Source organism: Lacerta agilis, chromosome 8, assembly GCF_009819535.1.
Source record: "Lacerta agilis isolate rLacAgi1 chromosome 8, rLacAgi1.pri, whole genome shotgun sequence".
NCBI lineage: Eukaryota > Metazoa > Chordata > Lepidosauria > Squamata > Lacertidae > Lacerta > Lacerta agilis.
Window position 1 is genome coordinate 58,109,162 of NC_046319.1, and position 20,999 is coordinate 58,130,160.

General features: G+C 45.5%; 1 protein-coding gene across 2 annotated transcripts; it reads right to left on the reverse strand.

Moving 5' to 3' along the window:
• Positions 1 to 2,600: 2,600 nt before the first annotated feature.
• On the reverse strand, positions 2,601 to 19,329 carry LOC117051370 (angiopoietin-2-like). 2 transcript variants are annotated; one of them, XM_033157700.1, is made up of 9 exons: positions 18,791 to 19,329; positions 11,841 to 11,996; positions 11,305 to 11,426; positions 10,168 to 10,400; positions 9,572 to 9,696; positions 8,876 to 8,986; positions 6,220 to 6,386; positions 5,185 to 5,315; positions 2,601 to 4,991 (listed from the first exon to the last, which is right to left on the reverse strand). In XM_033157700.1, the coding sequence occupies exons 1-9, from the start codon at positions 19,109 to 19,111 to the stop codon at positions 4,822 to 4,824; spliced, it is 1,536 nt and encodes a 511-aa protein (XP_033013591.1). In that variant the 5' UTR covers positions 19,112 to 19,329; the 3' UTR covers positions 2,601 to 4,821. The 2 variants fall into 2 exon arrangements, with proteins under 2 accessions (XP_033013591.1, XP_033013592.1); XM_033157701.1 differs by having other exon boundaries at positions 8,876 to 8,977; positions 18,791 to 19,327.
• Between the last annotated feature and the right edge of the window lie 1,670 nt (positions 19,330 to 20,999).

The following is a 20,999-nucleotide window of genomic DNA, read 5'->3' on the forward strand; positions in this document are numbered from 1 at the left end:
CAAATCAACGCCTGAGAGAGGAAATTCACAGGGTGAGGAAATAATTCATTTCATAGGATCAACTGATGTTCACCAAGTCATATCCAGGCTCTTATTAGTATTTTTTCCACAAAAAATATATTTTACATATATAACAGAAATGAGGCCACAGAATGCAAGTTTCTGTGTTACACAAGATTCTTTTTCAGGTGAAATGGTCACAGAGAATATTTTTTTCAAAGGAAGAATTGAGACTTGTATTCATATTATTTTCAGTCATGGAGATCAAGAGGCATGGCTAGCTCCAGCACTACGCAGGTTAGTGAGGCAGCCACCTCAAGCAGCAGATTTTGGGCGTCACAAAGGGCAGGTAATAGTTTTTTAAAATATATTATTGTTTTATTTTTACTCTGATGAAGAGGTGCTTGTGGGATTTTCGGCCTCGAGTGCCAAAATAACATGGCCAGTTGTGGTGCTAGGCACCTTAGCTTGGGCGAGCTTGGGGTTCCAGCTTCTACATGTATTCTGTATTAGGCAGTAAAATGTGTTGGGCCCACTATACTCTCAGGCATACCACAAAATCTTAATATTATGCCTTTTCCAATTTATTTCCATGATCAGATAAACTTGAAACAGGAGATGTGCTGCTATTTTTTTTTAAGCTGGATTCTATAACAACTATAACATTCCTATTAATAATAATACAATAACAGTGTTTTTCAATCAGAAAACCTGATGTGGAATGGAATCATGGTGATTTTATGCTAGACACTAAGGAAGTTTTCAGATGACCCATTCCAAAGCACTTATCCTGGTTTGTTTGCGTGGAGGTTAGATTCCACACTTTCTAGTGCAGTTTCCTATCACTTTCCTTGCTGCAGAAATCCTTATATTTAAGAGGAGTGCGCTTGTTGCGCAATGCCTCCCAATCACCTATAATTGCACAACTGGACTGAATCCCACCCCAAAATAGTGACAGTCTAGAACATTCTTTCTCAACCATGGGGTCCCCAGATGTTGGACTGCAAGTTCTATCATCTCTAGCTAGCAGGGCAAGTGGTCAGGGATGATGGGAGTTGCAGTCCAACAACATCTGGGGATTCAAGGTTGAGGAAGGCTAGTCCAGAAGCACGCTAGGTTAAGGAAAGACAACTAACTACACGGTGCATAATTACTCTCTGGAGAGTGGGGAACCTGTTCCAGATGTGGCTGGACAACAACTCACACCATCCTTGACCCAATTGACCTTGCTGGCTGGGGCTGATGGGAGTTGGAGTCCGACAGCATTGAGATGCCGCAGGTACCCCCCTCCCTTTGTTCTATGAAATTAATTTTCACAGGAGTCTGCAGTGCCTATTAAGTGGCTTTTAAAGAAGGAATGGATAACTTCTTAGCCAAGATAGCAAGGGATATTGGGAAGCAGTGTACATATGAGTACCAGATGTTGGGAACAAACAATAGGAGATTCCATCACAATCACACTGTGCTTGTAATCTTCCCAGGGACCTCTGGCTGGCTCCTCTCAAAGATGGGCTATAGCCCTAGATGGAACTTTGCTCTGATTCAGCATCACGATTCTTACACTTCCTTGCATGTAAAGCCTCAGAAAAGACACCTTCACATAGACCTTCAAAGAAAAGAAAACCACCTTGATTTTATTATACTTTATTTATTTATTTATTTAAATCTGCCCTCAATTTGACATTAAGGCAGCGTACCAAATTAATCATGACAACAGTCATAAAGAAGCCACAGAACCAAATGAAAGGGTGTATCCAACTAAGTTCTACTCAGAATAGACCCATTGAAAATAATGGGCATGACTAACTTAGGCCCACTAATTTTAACAGGTCTACTCAGAGGAGTAAAGGTAGGCAAATGCAACCCAAAATGTATCTACCTTCAGATAAAAACAGGTTAGTAATCAAATACTGATTAGCTAGGAGATATTTCCTTTAAACTAGAGTATACCGTCTAAGACCAGTCTAACACCATAGCGTCACACTGCAGACTCAATTTCCCCCACCACAAAAAAACAAATCCCATCACTGTTTACTGTATATACTTTCTCCAAGCCTGCTAGTCGCCAGATGAAGATTAAAGGAACCTCCAATTCGCTAACCTGATAGCATTTTTATTGGCCTCCATTATATTCCTCCACCCTCTTTACTGGGTCTAATAAATCTCCTTTTTTTAAGCATTCAAATTAAGATAGGAACAAACTTCTACAATACATTGAAGTTTGAATCGAGCTGAAACTTGATTCCAGACATGTGGTTGCTTCCCAAACAACTGGCCTTTGTACAGCAAGGTGATAATGAGTCTTTGGACAAAGGGAAATCTTTGGGGATAGAATCACTGTACAGTAAAAGTATAGTGATTTTTCTCATTGGTCTGCTCTTATCCTTAGCACCATCCTGGATGGACTAGACAGGCCTTTGGTAGTGGCAGCTGGTGGGGCTGCTAGGTTGTCAAACTGACATGTCCAACGAGGTGATGGCAGTATGTTCAGGTTCTGGTTTTATCCCCATCTTACTACTTTGACTCAAAAGAAAGTGATTTGTATCCCTATCGGGACCCTGGGCTCTCCCCACCCCCGTGCTACTGCGTCTACTTTATTGGGTCTGGAGGACAAGGCAGCAAAATTTGCTTGGGTTCCGATCAGGTCCTCAATACTAGGGATTATCCACCTGATTTAGTGTGACATAGCAGTTTCTGCCTTTAACAATGACTTGTTCTTTTAATTCATACCAGACCCTGGGAGCAAAGGTGGTAGTTGTGGGAATGTGGAGGGTGCAGAGATTTCTTAGCAATATTTCCTCTGCTACAGAAATGCAAGAGAATTTTTGAGGGGTAGAAGTTTTATTTTTTTTCATATTTCATTTAGCAAAATTTATATACCACTTACTCAACAGAAAACTCATAAGCAGTTTCCAAAAGAATATGTATTATCCTTCAACCGGAGGCCATTCTGTATACTCAGAAGTTCTCTCCAGCTTCTAATGTCTCTGAGCTGGATGGCTTACTTTTTGTAAACATTTACAAGTCTGAACGGGCGTAGATATCTCAATCAAGATTTATTGCAGCAAGCAATTCAGCATTTGATGGTGAAACCTTAGCACCAATATCTTGTTTCATCTGAATTGCAGATGATGGTTCCCAGGCACATACTTACATTTTAATTTTATTTCTGCAGTCGAAGGAAAAATCAAATGCTGAGTATTACAATGATTTGATATAAGGTAGTTTGGCCACAATTCTGATCACCCCTTTGTAGAGGAGATGTTGTAGAACTGGTGCAGAAAAGGACAGCTATCATGATCTAAACTGGGGCTATTTCCCAAAAGGAAAGTTTGCAGAATTTGGGTCTTATAGTTGTTGTTGATGGGGGAGTTCTAAAAGAGGACATAATATTTATAAGATTAGGCATGCTTTGAAGAAAGTGAACAGAGAATATATATCCTCTGCCATAGTACTGGAGTAGGAAAATGTTGACCCTCCTTTATTGCTGAACTACAACTCCCATAAGCCCTAGTAAGCCTGACCAATGGCCACAGATGATGGGAGCTGTAGTCCAACAATAGCTAGAGGTCCAAAGGCTCACTGCCCCATATTAGAAGTTGCAGTTATTCAGTGAAACCAATTGGCAGCGGCAGATTCCAGATTACTCAGGACTCTCAAGTGATCCTCCCCATCTGGGTACTGTCTGGGCCTGCTTAGCTTCTGAGATGAGACAGAATCAGAACCATGAGGGAAATGTGGCAAGAATAGATTGTGGGGAGGCAAAAAAAAAAACCAACAACAACCCCAAACATCTTCACATCATGACACAGAATTAAATTCATGGCAAAGGAGACGAGACAGATTCATAAGGGAGAAGGCTATCAATGGCTAAACAGCATAGCAATATGACTCCAGAGGCAGTATAGCCAAGAGGATCACATGCTGGAATACAGCAAAAGGAGGGGGCTTCTGCCTTCATGCCCTGCCTGCCATGTCCCCGAGGTGGCCACTGTATGAAACAGGCTGGTGGACTTGATGGACCTTCAATCTCAGGCAGCAAAGCCCTTCTTACCGGTATGTTCTTAACTTCTTAGGCTGCAGAATCCGCTTGAATCTAGCACTGTTTAGTTGTTTGTTAATTACATACATGTGTATACTCACACATCAGCACACAACTCACAATAGAGTTAAGTGTGGAATAAGAAAAAACCAAACGCTTCAACTTCTGCCTTCATCTGCCAGTGAGAGTCAATAACATTTTGCATAGAACACTAGGGATGGTTGAGAATTCTGCCAGCCATACATGGGGCAAGTAAGAAATGTTTAAACATACCATTAAGGCACACAAAACAGTGAGTGCATTGTCCTCCAAACTGAATTATTAAGTATACATGGACATATTTTCCGAATTTACTCTGCTCACGGAGGTGTAAACCAGGAGCCACAGAGAGCACAGAAGAGGTTCCTGCCTGACTCCAGAAAGTCTAGCTCAGCTCCTCCTGCAGCACCTGAATGTTTTCAAGCCATAAATGCTCTCTCTCTCACACACCCTCCCCAGGCCTCCTGTTAAAAGTCAAGCCATTTTCAGCCATTTTCTGACTTTATAGGAGTTCCTTATATAACACAGGACAGGCAAGGATGCATCTAGGATATGCCTGGTGCTGCTTCTGTGGTTAGTGCCAATAGAAGTACAATGATGTTCTTTGACTCCCAGAAAGTACACCCACCCATACTTCCCCTTTTGAGATTGCACAAGTTTGGAGAGAGACACAACGCTGCATTCGAGTTTCAGTTGATCTTGCTGGAGCCTGCGCATCTCAGCCACATGGCGAGCTCCTCTTATTCCTCTCTGAAATCCACAGGGCGGATCATCATGGTGGTCACCTTCAGACTGTGGCTAGGGCCTTTCCAGTAGTGCCACTTCATGCCGTTGTACCTGTTCATGGCAGGGCTGGGCGGGTAATAAATGCCATTTAAGTTGGAGGGTCCACAAGCGTCAAACCACCAGCCTGGAGACAGAGGGAGGAGGAAAAAGAGAAAGAACAGGGAACCTTGCGGTACTCTGCCCATAAACCCTGAAGCAAACCCTTCCCAAGTCACTCTTCCTAAGCAGATTGGCGACCCCTGCTCTGAGGCATATGAATTTGCAACACAATATAGGAGTTGTGTGGCACACACTTCCCCTCCCCTTCCGCTCATTACCTCCACCTGCCATCTGTGCACACCTGCATGCACAGTGGTCGTTGTCGACGTCCTTGGTGCTGAAGTCTGTCCCTGAGGGACTAAGGCTGCTTGTGCGACCAGCCGTGCCACTGTATCTCCCGACATAAAGCCTGCAGGGGCAAAAGAGAAAACGTACCATTGTCAGCTACAATCGGTTGCCTCTCCTCTGAAATTTGAAACAAGGTATGCTTCCTTGGCCTTGGGTGAAATGTCTATTTCGAAAAGTCTGTTTTGAACGTGGTAGGGCTGTGCCATCAGTGTCATAAGCAAGCGGTTTGATTGTTTTGTTTATCTCTGTACTATGCAGTGAATCCCTGTTTTCCTGCAATCCAGGAAGATCTCTTTCCTACCTGTTGCCATGCACTTTCATGGCTACCGGTAGCTCTCAGTAGTTCTAAATCAGTGATAACAGAGCTGAATGCTTTTGGTGCAGAGCAGACCATTTAGTAAGGTGTGCTCAAATCCTTATCCCAATCTCTTTCTTAAAACTGTGGTTTTAGGGCCAAACTAGATGTGACTAGGGATGGACGAATTGGGACACTTTCAGTTTCTCATTTCCCCCAGTCTTAATTCAGTTCTCTACAGTTCCTTAACAGTTTGTGATTATTAGTATTTTAGTCCACATGAAAACTCATCAGCATCTAAGTGCAAATTTCACCTAACATAAACATTTTTTTGTATAGTTTTGAATAAAATACACTTGCCCCTAATATGCACATTTGTGTATACATTATTTGGTTGGAGGGCTGAAACACAAAAACTGGTGTTCTAGCACCAAGAAATAACACCAAGAGGTTTTTAAAATTGTGTTTTATTTTTAAAATGGAGTCCAGCAGGTTTGGTAGGAATCAGGGCTGGACCTTTCCAGAGGACTTCCTGAGTAGGACTAGTGGTGGTGCTAGGCCTGAAATTTCAACTGACCTTCATGGAATAGGGCCAGTCAGCAGCCATGGAGCTTGTTCTCTGCCTGAATAAGGTGCTTATTTTAGCACCTCAAGGAAAAAGGCTCCTCACCGGTAGTTATGTTCCTCAGGGCCTACATGGAAGTGGTCATACAAGGCATAGGCCTCATTGTTTTCCCAGTCTTGGAGTTTGACATGAAGGTAGTAGGAAGTTTGTGTGGTGAGCAAGTGGATGAAATCATTGCCCAGCCAATGCTCTCCAGGTGGGGACCCAAAGCCCTGCAAGAGAAACACAGAAATGTCAGAGGAAGCACAGATTAACAGAGTCCTGATACAGCACATCACAAAAGTTACAGAAGACTGTCTCACCTCTTAGATAATGTTTCTAACTGTTTTCATTCATGCTTTTACTTGGAAATTGCTTAGAGATATTTTAGGGAAAGCAGTTCACAAATGAACCACATAAAGAAATACTGAGGCTACAGAGCCCGCCTGGTCTGGTATGGCAGAGATGGGGGGGGGGGAGAGATCCCAGCTGGTAACCAACCTGGTTGGCTTCTACTAAGGTGGTGAACCTGTGTCAGGACTGTACCACTTCAAATTGCAGGTAGGGGATTCAGAGGACCGAATGTTCCTCCAAAACAAACAAGAAGTTTCCATTTGGTAGTTTCTAATGATAGAAGCCACCACTTGCAATCTGCCTCTGCTTCTTTGTAAATAGTCTCTAGCATTTGTAGAACCTGGGATATGAAGCAAAACGTACAGGTTCTATTCTTCTCATTTTCTGTGGCAAGCTAGCCTACTCCTTACTAGGGTTTGAACTTTCAGGAAGGTTTTCTTTCACTCGCTTTCAGAATTTCCTAGTGCAAAATTGGCTCATTTCTCATTCTACTCACAAATGACCTTTGCTAGTAGAATGAGAAATGTGACATTTCTGCAAATCACTTCAAAAAAATTTTTGTTCCAAGAATTAATTGTAAAACTTAAGTGCCCCACCAGGGTCTTGCTGCACCAGTGTTCTCAACAAACAAAGGGTTTTCTTCAGTTTACCTTATGCAATCACACCTTCCTGTAATTTCTTTTCTATTTCACAACTTGCCTCAACTTGAAAGGACCACTCATTCTTTTGGTATTTTAATAGTCCAGACTTTAATTGTTTAGACCTGGAGTTGGTGGGTGGGTTGTTTGTTCCATTTTGATTTATTTATTTTTTACAAATTTTGAGGATGGCAATGTGGTTTTCTATCCGTTAAAGGGTTTTTCTTATCCTTTTGTCCTGCCTATTATCTTCATTTGTCATTTTGTGTTGGCTAGCCTATTTTTAATATTACTTTCGTTTTACTCATCATCATCCAAATAACTCTGCTATCAGCCCCCTCTACCGATCCCCACCTGCTGGCCCCAACGTTTTCATATGAGAGATCTTTTACATGTACAGTGGTACCACGGGTTACAGACACTTCAGGTTACAGACTCCGCTAACCCAGAAATAGTACGTCAGGTTAAGAACTTTGCTTCAGGATGACAACAGAAATCACACAGCGGCAGCACAGTGGCAGGCCCCATTAGCTAAAGTGGTATCTCAGGTTAAGAACAGTTTCAGGTTAAGAACAGACCTCCAGAATGAATTAAATTCTTAACCCAAGGTACCACTGTATACGGTTGTCTGAACTGCCCACCCATTCCCCCACCCAGGGGCGGAGGAAGGGGGGTGCAGTGGGCCCAAACCATGCGTATATCCTGGGAAAGACATGGTGGCTTATGTGTGCAGGCTCTGCACTGCCCCAAACGGTCCACTTGCCACCTCCTCCTCAGTTGTAGGGCAGCTGAGTGGGAGGAGGCAAGCAGACTCCTCGGAGGCCCCGTGGAGCGTCCTGCCTTGGCTGGCCCCACCCCTGGGCACAGGGCAACGCATGCCGCCCCAGGTGCCTGATCGGCTTGCTCCGCTGCTGCCCCCACCCACTCACTGGGAGTAGTAGAGTCACACTTCAAACAGTTTCAAAGAGGAATGGAAGAAGGCCCATTTGAACACCAATTTATTTATAAAGCTGTCCAGGCAAGTCCCACCTCATGAGAAGAGAAGACTCCCTGGAAAAGACCCTGATGTTGGGAAAGATGGAGGGCACAAGGAGAAGGGGACGACAGAGGATGAGATGGTTGGACAGTGTTCTCGAAGCGACTGGTATGAGTTTGGCCAAACTGCGGGAGGCAGTGAAGGATAGGCGTGCCTGGCGTGCCTGGCGTGCTCTGGTCCATGGGGTCACGAAGAGCCGGACACGACTGAACTACTGAACAACAACCACAACAACAGGCAAGTCCCACTGAGATGTATGACCCCACTATGATGGAACACACCCACACAGACACACCCACACACCCCTGGCTGGCTAGCAGTAGACAGGACTTGAAAGACAATGAGAAATGTTGATGGCTGCCATAAGCATAGTAAATGGTAGGAGACACTTCAAAGGGGAAAATCTATGCAGATCTGGCATACAAATTAGTTGCACAATTTGAGCTGACATAAAAAAGTAGTTGCAGAAGTTGTGCAGGTGGTCTGACTCATTCTCTGTGCAGCAGTTGCTGGAATAGGTTTTGTCACGGACATAAGGAAGAGCACAGGATCGTATCAGCAGCTGCCACTGGCATACACAATTAAGTGAACCTGCCTCTGCTTGATTTAAAACTCTTTTTTTAAAAAAATAAAAAATCAAGTACATCTCTGCTTCTTACAACAGATAAAATACTCCGCCCACCTGCTTCCTTACCTGTTTATACTCCTTCCAGGTGCGCTGAAAGTCAACAGAACCATCCGTCCGGTGCTGGATTACAGTCCAGCCGCCTCCACTGGTCTCCATGTCGCAGAGGACCTGCAAGGATTGCAGTACATTAATGGAGGGAAAACTTCACAAATGTCCAGAAGCTGCAGCTGGGCCTGAGGTTCCTCAGCTGTGCCCTAAGGGACAACAACTCTTTCAATTTTGCATCATCCATTAACACCTTATATTCAGAGATGGACAAAGAACCCACAGATTGTGAGTTTCTCAGGTGCAGGATCACTTCCAGTTTCAGAGCCCTGGGTGTTGGTTGGTTGGTTGTTGTTGTCTAAGAGGGAGGATATGTGGAGAAAAGTGCTGTGGGAAAGTGAGCTTCAGGAGGGAGGGAAGATTTCTACATTCTAGGGAATTCAGAGGGGTGTGCACACAATTCTTCCTAAGAAGAATTTGCCTGGAACTGTCCATCTATGGGTGCAAAGGAGTAGCAGAGCATCCCTTAACAACTGCACATACCTTGGGAAATCATCCACCACCCACTTCCTAGATGTTCCTCTAGATGTTGCTGGACTACAACTTCCATCATCCCTGATTGTTGGTGATGCTGATGGGAGTTGAGAGTCCAGCAACATCCGATGGGCCACAGGGCCCCCATCCTTAGTGTGTCTAGACCCTGATGCCTGCACTCACTTTTGCGGTGGCTGTAGTGTTGGGGAACTGCAGTGTGTAGATGCCACTAGCGGTGAACCCTGATTTGTATGCAGCTGCACAGTCTTTGAATGTCTTCTGCTCTTCTGGGTGGATGTGAGAAATGTCTGCAAGGGTCAGACAAAGAGATGCTTTCAGTATAGCCATCTTCAATCAGTGCAATGTCCATGAATGCATTTTCGTAGGCCTAGACTCAGAAGGTTAAAAACATAAGAAAAACCCTGCTGTATCAGGCCAAAGGCCCATTTCATTCAGTATCCTGCTCTCACAGTGGCCAACCAGATGCCTATGAGAAGCCATCTCCTTGTAGATGTTTGTCTGCAGTGGATGATTCCCAGGGATCTTAGGAGTGCAGACAGAAGCATTCAGCTGTGCCCTTGGGCAACACACCCACCCACACCCCCTCAGGTAGTCTGCCTCCTCACTGCAGCAGGTCTCAGGAGCTCACATCAACAAGCTCCCTACTGGGATGTGGGCCTGGGCAGATGGCAGCCCTTGACACCAGCCCCAAAGTGCAGTGAATAAGTAGAGCAGGATTCTCCTTGAAAAAAAATCACTTCGGGAAAACAGTTACTTACGGTTGCACTGGGACACCAAGCCTATCAAGAGCTTCACAGTCTCTGCCAGGGAGGCCTGCTGTCTCTGGAGGACTGTGTTGTTGACCAGGGCAGTGCCCAGACGCTGTTCCAGGTGCCCAACGAGGTCCACTTGCTTGGACAGCAACCTCTGCATTTCCTGTTTCTCAGACCTGAGGCCTTGAAGCTCTTCCTCACGTTTCCCCTCCATAGCCAGGACCTTCTTCTCTAGGAAGCTAGGGAAAGGAAAGGATAATGGGAATCCTCCACAGACAGGCCAGCAATGTTAATTGTATTATTTCCTTTATAACACTCATACCCTGCCTTTCTGTCTTAGAAAGTGTACCCAAGGTAGTTAGCAATCTACGAAAGATACAAAATACATTATCAGTGGTTTGGTACCAAGATAGCTTGAAGAACCACCTGTTCCCATATGAACTTGCCTGCTCTTTCTCACCTGAGACAACCTAGGAGCCTCCTGCTACCCCACCTCACAGTGTCATCAGCTGATACTTACTGCAGACACTGCTAAGAAGTTTTGCAAGGTTTCAACAGTACCTTGCTGTTATGTACTGAGCTGAATCCTAGAACAATAGGATCCGGAATGCAGCAGTCTGATTGGTCCGCAGGAGCCACCCAATCCAGCTCCAGGTGGAAGTGAATCAGCGACCTGATTGGCCTGCAAGAGCAGCCAATCAGGCTCCTGGATGAAGTGAATCCGCAACCTGATTGGCCTACAGGAGTAGCCCGGAATTAGCCAATCACGTGGGGCCCATTGTGTAAATAATGTATATATGGCAGACGTTTTGGGGAAAGATTCATTGCTACTATGAGCTGAATAAAGAGCATGAAATTCACCCTTGACTCCGAGTATATTTCACTTGCCAAGCGGCTGCTGATCATGGGAGCTTGAGTGGCAAGCAGTGAGTGGCAAAGAGGTATGCTTATTGCCAGTCCAGTGGAGGCTGCTGCCCATCCCAGTCTGCCACCTGAGACAAGTGGCTCAGTGTGTCTCATGACATGGCCAGGCCTGACAGCTAGACATCAAAAATTCTGCAACCAGAGTAAAATTACATAAACATGCATGGATTCTGTTACTTTGCCTTGATTTGTTCTGCATGAAGGAAGCACAGCTCTGACCTGTTCCTTTCTTGAAGTTTGCTGATCTCCTGAGTCTGCAGCAGCAGCTGTTTCTCAAGCTTGTTGGTAGAAAGAGAGTTTTCCAGCACTTGGATTTCCAGCCGCGAGGTCTGGGTGAAAACCTGGTTGGTGTGAGTAGAGGGGAAAACAAGCAGCTCAACAGTGAGGGAGGGAAGTAGAGAGGCAAAAAGTAGGCAGGGCCAGAGCAAATTATATGTGGAGCCAACTAATTCTGGTTTTGTCCACATCATCCACCTTGCTGAATTTCACAAAGGCAACACTGAGAAGGAAGAAGCCAGCCAGTGTCACCACTCGTACTGGTTGCGAGTAAGGGGGAATTGAGGTGGGGCAGGCTGAGCTTGGTGGACCAACCTCCATGGCCCATTTAATTGTCTGTAACAGCTGCTTGCCTGTAGAACCCATGTTGGCAAGAAATACAAGGGTTCCTGAAAAAATAATCACACATGATCTGAAGTGGAGAAAAATGGGGTTCAGAGTTCTCTGCTCTGCCTTCCCTAAACAACAGCCCAGCTTACCTGCATCTCTACATCAGTGAGCTTGCGAGTCTGCTCAGCCGTTTGGTTCAGAAGGCTGGTGCCAATTTCCAACATGGCCGCTGTGTGGTTCTGCACAGCACTGAGGTGGTTGTCAGATGTTTCCATTCTCACACTATCCTGGATAAAGTTCTCCAGCTGTTTATGAGGGGGGGGAGAGAGATAATAAAAGTTTGTACTTAGGAGGAGGACTTAATACTCCATCACACATGCACCACAACTTCTGAAAAATGGAAGCAGACCAACCTCTAGGTTGCTTTCTTCTTCCCTAAAACCAATGGAAGATCTATGCCAACCTTAAAAATGTGGGGCTTAATTTTCTAAGATGTCCTTGATTTTCACCCCTGTTCTTTCATTTGCCTGAAGCTTCATCTAGCAACTTGTCTAGCAATTACTTAGGGCAGGCAAGTGTCCTGTGGAAATCCTGACTGTTGTTTGCTCCAGTTCAGCGGTAAAATGTGGGTTTTCACTGAGACAAAAAAGCAACTGCTTGGACTTGGACCTGGAAACCCTGGACTTGTGCTTATAAATGTGGTGCTAAAGGAAGTGCGGAGTCAAACTCCCCCTTCTTATTTGCCCCACAGTCCTGGGACCAACTCAGACTTACTGCTATTTGCATAAGAAAAGTGTGCAGAATTAATGTCACATTATGTCTAGTTCAGCTTCACTCTTCAAATCATTGTATAAAATATTAACCAATATTTACAAGTACATTTTGGCACCTGGAAACTATGTTCCTGATAATCGGCAACATGACCACCCTATAAACCACTCTGCCAAAACAAAAGCAGCGCATGTGTATGATTGCACAGCAGTTTCAGATCATCAGCATGAAAACAGTTTCCCATGGCTTGTTTTCAACAATGGTTGTCTGATGTTTTAAAAAACTAAAAGATGTTTCCTTGCAAACAATGAGATATATATTTGGCTTTCAGCTCTCAGAAGCTCTTTGCATAATATTTCTTTTCTTTCCTCTCTTGTTTATGCAGATGATTTGGCCAACACATGTACAAACATGATCATCCCACCAGAGTCCCCCCCCCGCCCCACTGGACTTCCTATTATTGCGAACTTCTTCTTCTTCCCTTTCTTCACACAACCTATTCCATAATTCAGCCAACCTCTATTGTGTTGCCTCTCAGTTGTCTTCCCCCGCAATTGTTGTTGTTCAGTCGTTCAGTCGTGTCCGACTCTTCGTGACCCCATGGACCAGAGCACGCCAGGCACGCCTATCCTTCACTGCCTCTCACAGTTTGGCCAAACTCAAGATAGTCGCTTCGAGAACACTGTCCAACCATCTCATCCTCTGTCGTCCCCTTCTCCTTGTGCCCTCCATCTTTCCCAACATCAGGGTCTTTTCTAGGGAGTCTTCTCTTCTCATGAGGTGGCCAAAGTACTGGAGCCTCAACTTCAGGATCTGTCCTTCTAGTGAGCACTCAGGGCTGATTTCTTTAAGAATGGATAGGTTTGATCTTCTTGCAGTCCATGGGACTCTCAAGAGTCTCCTCCAGCACCATAATTCAAAAGCATCAATTCTTCGGCGATCAGCCTTCTTGATGGTCCAGCTCTCACTTTCGTACATTACTACTGGGAAAACCATAGTTTTAACTATACGGACCTTTGTTGGCAAGGTGATGTCTTTGCTTTTTTAAGATGCTATCTAGGTTTGTCATTGCTTTTCTCCCAAGAAGCAGGCGTCTTCTAATTTCATGACTGCTGTCACCATCTGCAGTGATCATGGAACCCAAGAAAGTGAAATCTCTCATTGCCTCCATTTCTTCCTCTTCTATTTGCCAGGAGGTGATGGGACCAGTGGCCATGATCTTAGTTTTTTTGATGTTGAGCTTCAGACCATATTTTGCGCTCTCCTCTTTCACCCTCATTAAAAGGTTCTTTAATTCCTCCTCACTTTCTGTCATCAAGGTTGTATCATCAGCATATCTGAGGTTGTTGATATTTTTCCAGCAATCTTAATTCCGGTTTGGGATTCATCCAGCCCAGCCTTTCGCATGATGAATTCTGCATATAAGTTAAATAGGCAGGGAGACAATATACAGCCTTGTCGTACTCCTTTCCCAATTTTGAACCAATCAGTTATTCCATATCCAGTTCTAACTGTAGCTTCTTGTCCCACATAGAGATTTCTCATCCCCCGCAATTAAAACCCCCCAAATACATTAGCTTTTTCTCATACAAAATATGTTCTTAATTCCCTGATTTTTAGCTTACATTTTCCACTTCCTTACCTCCTTTTGAGATGAGGCAACTAGAATTGTATGCCGTATATTCTAAAAGGGTGAGATATGAGCATCATTTTACACCTACACTGAACAGAGCCGTCTCATCCATAGAGGCCGGTGGCGCGGTGCGCCAGGGCGCAGGGCACCCCAGGGGCACCCCCGCGAGCCCACCGGCATACCGGGCTCCCCCTCCCCAACCCGCCCCCGCCCCCACGGGCAGGCGGGCACTCGCGCGCCGGCGGGCGGGCGGGCTGTAAGCCGCCCGCCCTCGCCTCCCGGAGCCCCAGCTGGAGCGCTGAAGCGGTGCGGGGCTTTGCGCGACCTTCCAGCACTCCAGCTGGGGCTCTGGGAGGCGAGGGCGACCGGCTTGCAGCCCCCCCCCGCCGGCTTGCAGCCCGCCCTCCCGCCGGTGCGCAAGCGCCCGTCCGCCCGCCCCTCATCCTCCGCCCGCCGGAGCGCGGGCGCCCGCTCCAACGCCACGCCTCTCATCCCCCGCTCGCCCACCCCCCATCCCGAGGGGCGGCCAGCGCGGGAGGGAGGCGGGCGGAGAGGCGGCAGGCTGGGGGCGCCGAGGGATCGCTGCGCCAGGGCGGCAGATCCCTCTAAGATGGGCCTGACACTGAACATAGTTTGCCATTTTGTTGCTCATTAGGGCTCATCCACACTTTAGTTTGTCACGTGATTTCTAGGCACAAGACCAGAAATCTTAGTGAGTTTTTTTGCCCCACTGCTTTTCCCAGGAAAACTTGCTGGCTACTGCTGAATTGTAACTGATGTCAATGTGTTTTCTGTGAATTGGTATTTGTTCTGGCCCAGCAGTAAACGGGGTTTTCCCAGGGAAAACAGAGGGACAAAACTAAAACCTCTTGGACCCATGACCAGAAATCACGGGACAAACAGAATAACTTACAGGATGAACAGATGTGTGGATAAACCCTTAGTTTGGAGAGCCTCATCTGCACTTTTTCCTATTAGCTTCCAGAACCAGTTCAGTGCTGGGGGAATGAAAGTCAAGAGCCTTCCATAGGTACGATTTTAGATTGTCGGAGGAAATGCTGATCTAGATCCCACCTCTTAACAGAAGAGAAGCTGTGGCCCAACAGATGCTGTTAGACTATAGCTCCCATCATCCCTGACTGTCCTGGCTGAGGCTGATGGCAGCTGGAGTCAAGCCACTGCTGTGTTAGGTGTGAAGTAATACTGCCTGAACTGAGAAGGGGTGAGCAGTATACAGAAAGGCAACCTATGATTCAAACCCATCAAAATAAATGTTACATTTTTTTCAGGTAGCAAATAAAATTAATCTCCAGTGAAAGCAGTTCGTCCTACACAACTTAGAAACAAACACGGGCAAGGTACGTGATTTGATCCAGAATATCTCCCCCAAATACATTTGTTTCATCTCTAGCCTCCTACTGATTCTAGAAGATTTCCTAATGAAGAGGAAGACTTTTCCAATAAACCCCAGAGAACGGGAACCTTCAAATGTTTTTAAGAGCATTGTCTAATAAGGCCCCCAAAGCTCTCTCATTTCTATAGTTAAAGGCTGCAGGCAAGAAGCCGCCCCATCCCACCCCTGGTTACTGCAGTGCTGGCTAATGGGCAGGAATTATAGGGCGGACAGATTGTTCTGAGTGTCACAAAATAAAACAGGGCAGGAAGCAGAGTCCTTTGGAAACAAGATTGCCCGACCAAATACTTGTAATTAGAGAGCAGGCTTGGCGCCAGAGGTTGCAGAGGGGGCGCAGTTAGGGAGCTGTCTGGGCCCAGATTTGCTAATGGTCCCACAGACTAACTTAGCTTGCCAATGGGGTCTCACAAGAGCAAAATCCAGGGCTGGCCCAAGACATTTTGGCACCTGAGGCAAACCACAAAATGCTCCCCCCACCAGGGAATATGGACCAGGGAATGAACAAGGGGGAATAAAGATCTACACTGGGAACAAAGGGGGAATCAAATCAACCTTACCAATGGTTGAAGTGAGTCTCAAAAGCCATGGGAGGCACTCTGAATCACGCTAAGTGCATGCAGTCCCAAGGGTGGGAGGAGACCGGCAGCACCTCCTATTTGCCAAGAGGCTGCTGTAGAGGTGGCATTGGGGTGGGGGCTGCTGATGACACAGCAGATCCAGCCTCCAAGGAGTAATAATAATAATAATTTATTATTTATACCCCGCCCATCTGGCTGGGTACACTGTAGCTGTTGGTTCTACCATTGCAGCAGCAAGCAATGCATTCCTTGGAGGCTGGATCTGTTGCCCCTGTGAATCCTGCTGCCCAAGGCAGTCGCCTCACCTTGCCTCATGAGTGGGCCAGCCCTGACAGTTCCATACAACAATCGTTTCACCCTTCCCTGCCCCCTTCTTAAGGAAATAATATGGTTTTAGACCTCGGGGTCAACCCAATCCATGCAATCAGGTCTCCATAGCTGATAGATACCTCCATGTGGAATGCTCATGTGAATGCTCATGTGTAATCCTAAGCCTGTGTCTCATCCTGAAGGAAGCATCTTCCACCTGCTGCCCTCAAAGAGCTGAAGCAAAGGGAAATAGTATTCTGGCAGGGAGAGCAATTGCCACATGGGTATCTCAGGATATTAATGCCACCAGACAGCCCCTTTCTAGTTACTGGGCCTGTACTAAGAGAGTGTACTTTCAAGAGAGTGCATTTAAAATTCAATAATTTTGGAGTCATGAAAATGTCCACATGCATATCAAAATGCCAGGCTGGAAAAAGAGCGGCACTGTATATGCAATGCATTCCTAAAGTACATTGCCCCCTCTCCTCCCTTTTTGTATCTGTCATTCTTCTTCCCCACCAGTGTTCTGCATGTGCATAGCTGAAAAGCCAGTTGCACTGTTATTTTAAGAACAAGAGCAGCAATAAAGCAATTTGAAAATGACAGAGACACATCATGCACATTCACTGTGGGGAAACTGCCTGCTCTTGATTAATTGTTAAAATGTTGGCTGAGGTTACAAGCAGAGGAGTCACTGTGGTCATCTTACTGCGTATTCCTGAGTCACATCCGCCACTGTTTTAGATTAGGGTTGCCAACTGACTGGGGGGGGGGGAATACCTAGTATGCTCCAGTACCTTGATCAGCAGGTTGCTTTGTAGGTGAAGTATTCACATTTATACTTTTGATTTAGACTTAATTGTGCTAATAATGCATGCTGTTTAACCCTAAAATGGAAAATCACAGAGCAATATACATATTGTTACCTTAGTATTACTACTACGGTAAATGAAAACTAGCTCCACAGTGTGGAGGAGAAAGGCATTAGAATGTGGGTGGCCAGAAATAAAAAAGAAAGAAAGAAAGATGATAGGTAGATAGATAGATAAATATTCTGCCTTTCTCTTGCCACATTGCAGCACCTGTGGAAATTGACAAAAAGCATCTGATCAGAAGAATGTGTCCTGGCCCAGACATGCACGTCGTGCTTCTTTGGTCACCCTAAGCTAGAATCCAACATGGCATCAACAGCTTTGCTGTGACCCACCTGGTGTGGCTTTGTGACCTGCCTGTGGGTCCTGATCCATGGTTGAAGAGTAAAGTGTGCATAGAAATGCATTATATTAGGGGAAGTTGCTTCATAAAAAATGTATATATTTGGCAAAATTGCACACAAAGATGTGAATATTAGAAATACTAAAAATGCTGGTGAATATTCATGCAGCCTTTTTTTTTAAAAAAATCACAAACTGTAGAGAACTGAACTTAAAAGTGAAAAAATGATAAACCGAGGGAAACTGAAATTGATGGATTCACCCATTCCTAATTCAAGGCAAAGGCAAGATTCAAAGAGATTTTCCAATTCACAACTCAGTCGTTTAGTCACATTGTGACACTCTAGGTCAGTGTTTTTCAACCTTTTTTGGGCAAAAGCACACTTGTTTCATGAAAAAAATCACGAGGCACACCACCATTAGAAAATGTTAAAAAAATTAACTCTGTGCCTATATTGACTATATATAAAGTAATTTTTCAATTTTTCCCACGGCACACCAGGCAACATCTTGCGGCACACTAGTGTGCCGCAGAACAGTGGTTGAAAAACACTGCTCTAGGTGCATGTTCACTCCACACTCAGCCATGCCCAGTCCCTTGTGCAGCTCTCATGAACGCTAATGGAGCTTGTACAGGAGATCTCCCCACCTGACTGTGTTCTTTGTGGATCTCTGCAGATGACTTATACAGATCACCCTGGATTCTGTTGCACAAGGGGGCTGGAGGTATGACGCTGCAACCTTCCTGAAGCAAAGTAGGTCTGGGTCCAGTCAGTGCCTGGATGGGCGGCTCTCCAGAAATCCCATAATGAGTTATTAACAGTTAATGGCCTTTTAGGCTTCCTCCACATGAATAGTTCACTTTTTGAATTATAAGAATTATATGTCACGGGGGGTGGGTGGGGTGGAAATCAGGATTTTAGAGATGCTTAGGTGGAGCATGGCCAAAAAAAGGGTTGGGAACTACTGATCTAAGGCCATATATACACCATATATTTAAAGCACACACAAAGGAACCTAGAAAATGTAGTTTACCCCCTTGCAGAGCTATAACTCCCAGCACCCTCAACAAACTACAATTCTCAGGATTCTTTGGGTGGTGGGATGTGCTTTGAATGTATGGTGTCTGCACAGCCTGACGACATGACATTCCCTTGCAGATCCAAGCCCCTGGTCTTACCTTCTGTAACCACTGGGTGTTATTTTCCATGATGTTTTCCAGCTGCTGAAGCTTCTTTACCGGCCACTTGGCCTCAGCTAGGGAGGGAGCATCCCTCTGGAGTGAGTTGGAAACCTGGTATTCAGCAGCAGGCGAGTCACAGCCCCCAAGCTCTGGCAGCAGGAAAGTGTAGGTGCAGGAGCCATGCTGCAGCTGGTGCTGGAGGTGCCTTGCAGGAGCATCCTTCCCCTTCACATGGGTGCCAAGTCCTAGAGCCACTGGATTCACCCCTGCCCAAACAGGGAAGAAGAAGAGATATGCCAGTTCTCCCCAGCTCCTCATATTCCAGTCCTGCCTCAGAAAGCTTTCCTGTGTATCTGAGCTCCTTCAGTCCCACGCTGTGACCTATTGCACCTTCCTCTGAAGAAGTGTGATAGGAGACAGCCTTCAAGCACTCCGTGTCTGCGTGCAGGGAAGCCCCGTCAATTGCTTCTCCAATCCCTGGCTCACGTCCTCCTGACAACCGCAGGAAGTTTTATTATTATGATTTTTTTTAAAACCCTCCCACCATCTCCCTCCTCTCTTGCCCCCCTACAGGTCTTTGGAACGCAGCCTGGCTTAATTTAAAGATGCTTTGTCTCTCTGCTCACTGAGTCAAGCTCCACTTCTGATGAGATAATTACACCGCAAGAATGTACACTCGAAAGTCAATTGCGCTTGGATCTCTCTGCCTTTCTCCAGCGCACTCCTGTCCGCAACCACCCCCTCTGCCAGCCAGCTGGATAAGAGAAAGAAACAAGAGTTTCTGTTTCCAAAATTGGCACCTGGGATATGACTGACAATAAATCCTGCTTCTGTGATAAAGCAGGAGTACAGGAAGAAAATTTCCCCAAAGCAGGGACAAATGGCATGGGAGAACTTAGCATTAGTGTTTAGCCTTCATAATAGGCGCATGCACCATGACTAAAAGCATTAACCCTAAATATCTGGGAAGCAGATTGAAGCTAAACATTAGGGGAATGTTCTTGATAGTAAGGGGCTGTTAACAAATGGCTAAAGGGGGTTCTCCTTCCCTGGAGGTATTTAAGCAGAGGCTGGATGGTTATCTCCCAGGGATGCTGTACTTACATTGCACGGAGCAAGGATATCCTGTTTCAGGCCAGGTCCCAGCTAGAGAGGGGGTCCATAATAAACCCAAGTCTAAACCCCATTTAAGGCTAGGTCACCTAACATACGTATATTCCTTTAATCCTTAAAACAGCCCTGGCAGGTCAGCTGAGACCTCCTAGAGACCTCACAGCTGATTTTACGCAGCATCTGCATGGTCCACAGCTCACATTCAACAGCCACTGCAAAACACACCCGTCACATCTGCTTTGTCTAGACGTAGGACTTCCCTTTAACAGCCCAATTTCTTACTTGAAACCCGTTCTCCAAAGCTGTGCTTTCTAAGTAGAATCCCAAACATTTTTTTAAACTGTGTTTCAGGAAGATCTATTGCTCTATCCTACAAGGGTAATTAGGAGCGTATTTGTTCCAATAAATGTTTATGGCTCCATTCCATGGAATCCTACACAGATTGTGATTTATCTCCCTTTTCTCTTATTCTTTTTTAAACACAACAACTTCTCTAAATCCCTGCACGTTCCCAGTTGCATAAATGCTGGTTGGTCCCTTCTACACTAAAGAAACTTTGAATGAACAGTTTGAGAGTCACTTGTCTGCATAGGTCTGGTCTGAGGAATCCCTGCCTCCTTGATCCAAAATAAGATGGGGGAAAGCTAGACCAAATGGAAGAGGTTCCTTTGTGTCAGGGCACACGAGACCTGTAAAACGTGCCAATTTCCGAGCAAGAGGATGCACATTTCAGACAGTAGTTGGTTTCTCTGTGGGTGGGCTTAAGGTCTGAAGGGGTCATGGGTGAAGGGACCTCTGATGGGTCCCATCCTGTCAGTGGGTCCTGGATAGACTTACTTGTCATGGGATTCCTAGTTAGAGCTCCAGAAGTACCTAACAGACTTATTTATTACCCTCCCTGATAAAATGATGATAATAATAATAATAATAATAATAATAATAATAATAATAATAATAAATTGTTGGCACTTAATGTAAGGGAAGGCCTGGTGAAGGGTGATCTATGGGTAGTGCCCATGATAGTAATTACATCTATGTCCTTAGCCTCAGCAAAACACAGTGGATACCAGTGTTTGCTGGGTGTGTGTGTGTG

Coding starts and splice junctions, on each gene's coding strand:
- LOC117051370 (XM_033157700.1), bottom strand. CDS start 19,111: ATGAGGAGCTGGGGAGAACTGGCATATCTCTTCTTCTTCCCTGTTTGG. Junction 11,997..18,790: donor ACACCCAGTGGTTACAGAAG/GTAAGACCAGGG, acceptor CCTCATAAACAG/CTGGAGAACTTTATCCAGGA. Junction 10,401..11,304: donor AAACTTCAAGAAAGGAACAG/GTCAGAGCTGTG, acceptor TCCTTTCCCTAG/CTTCCTAGAGAAGAAGGTCC.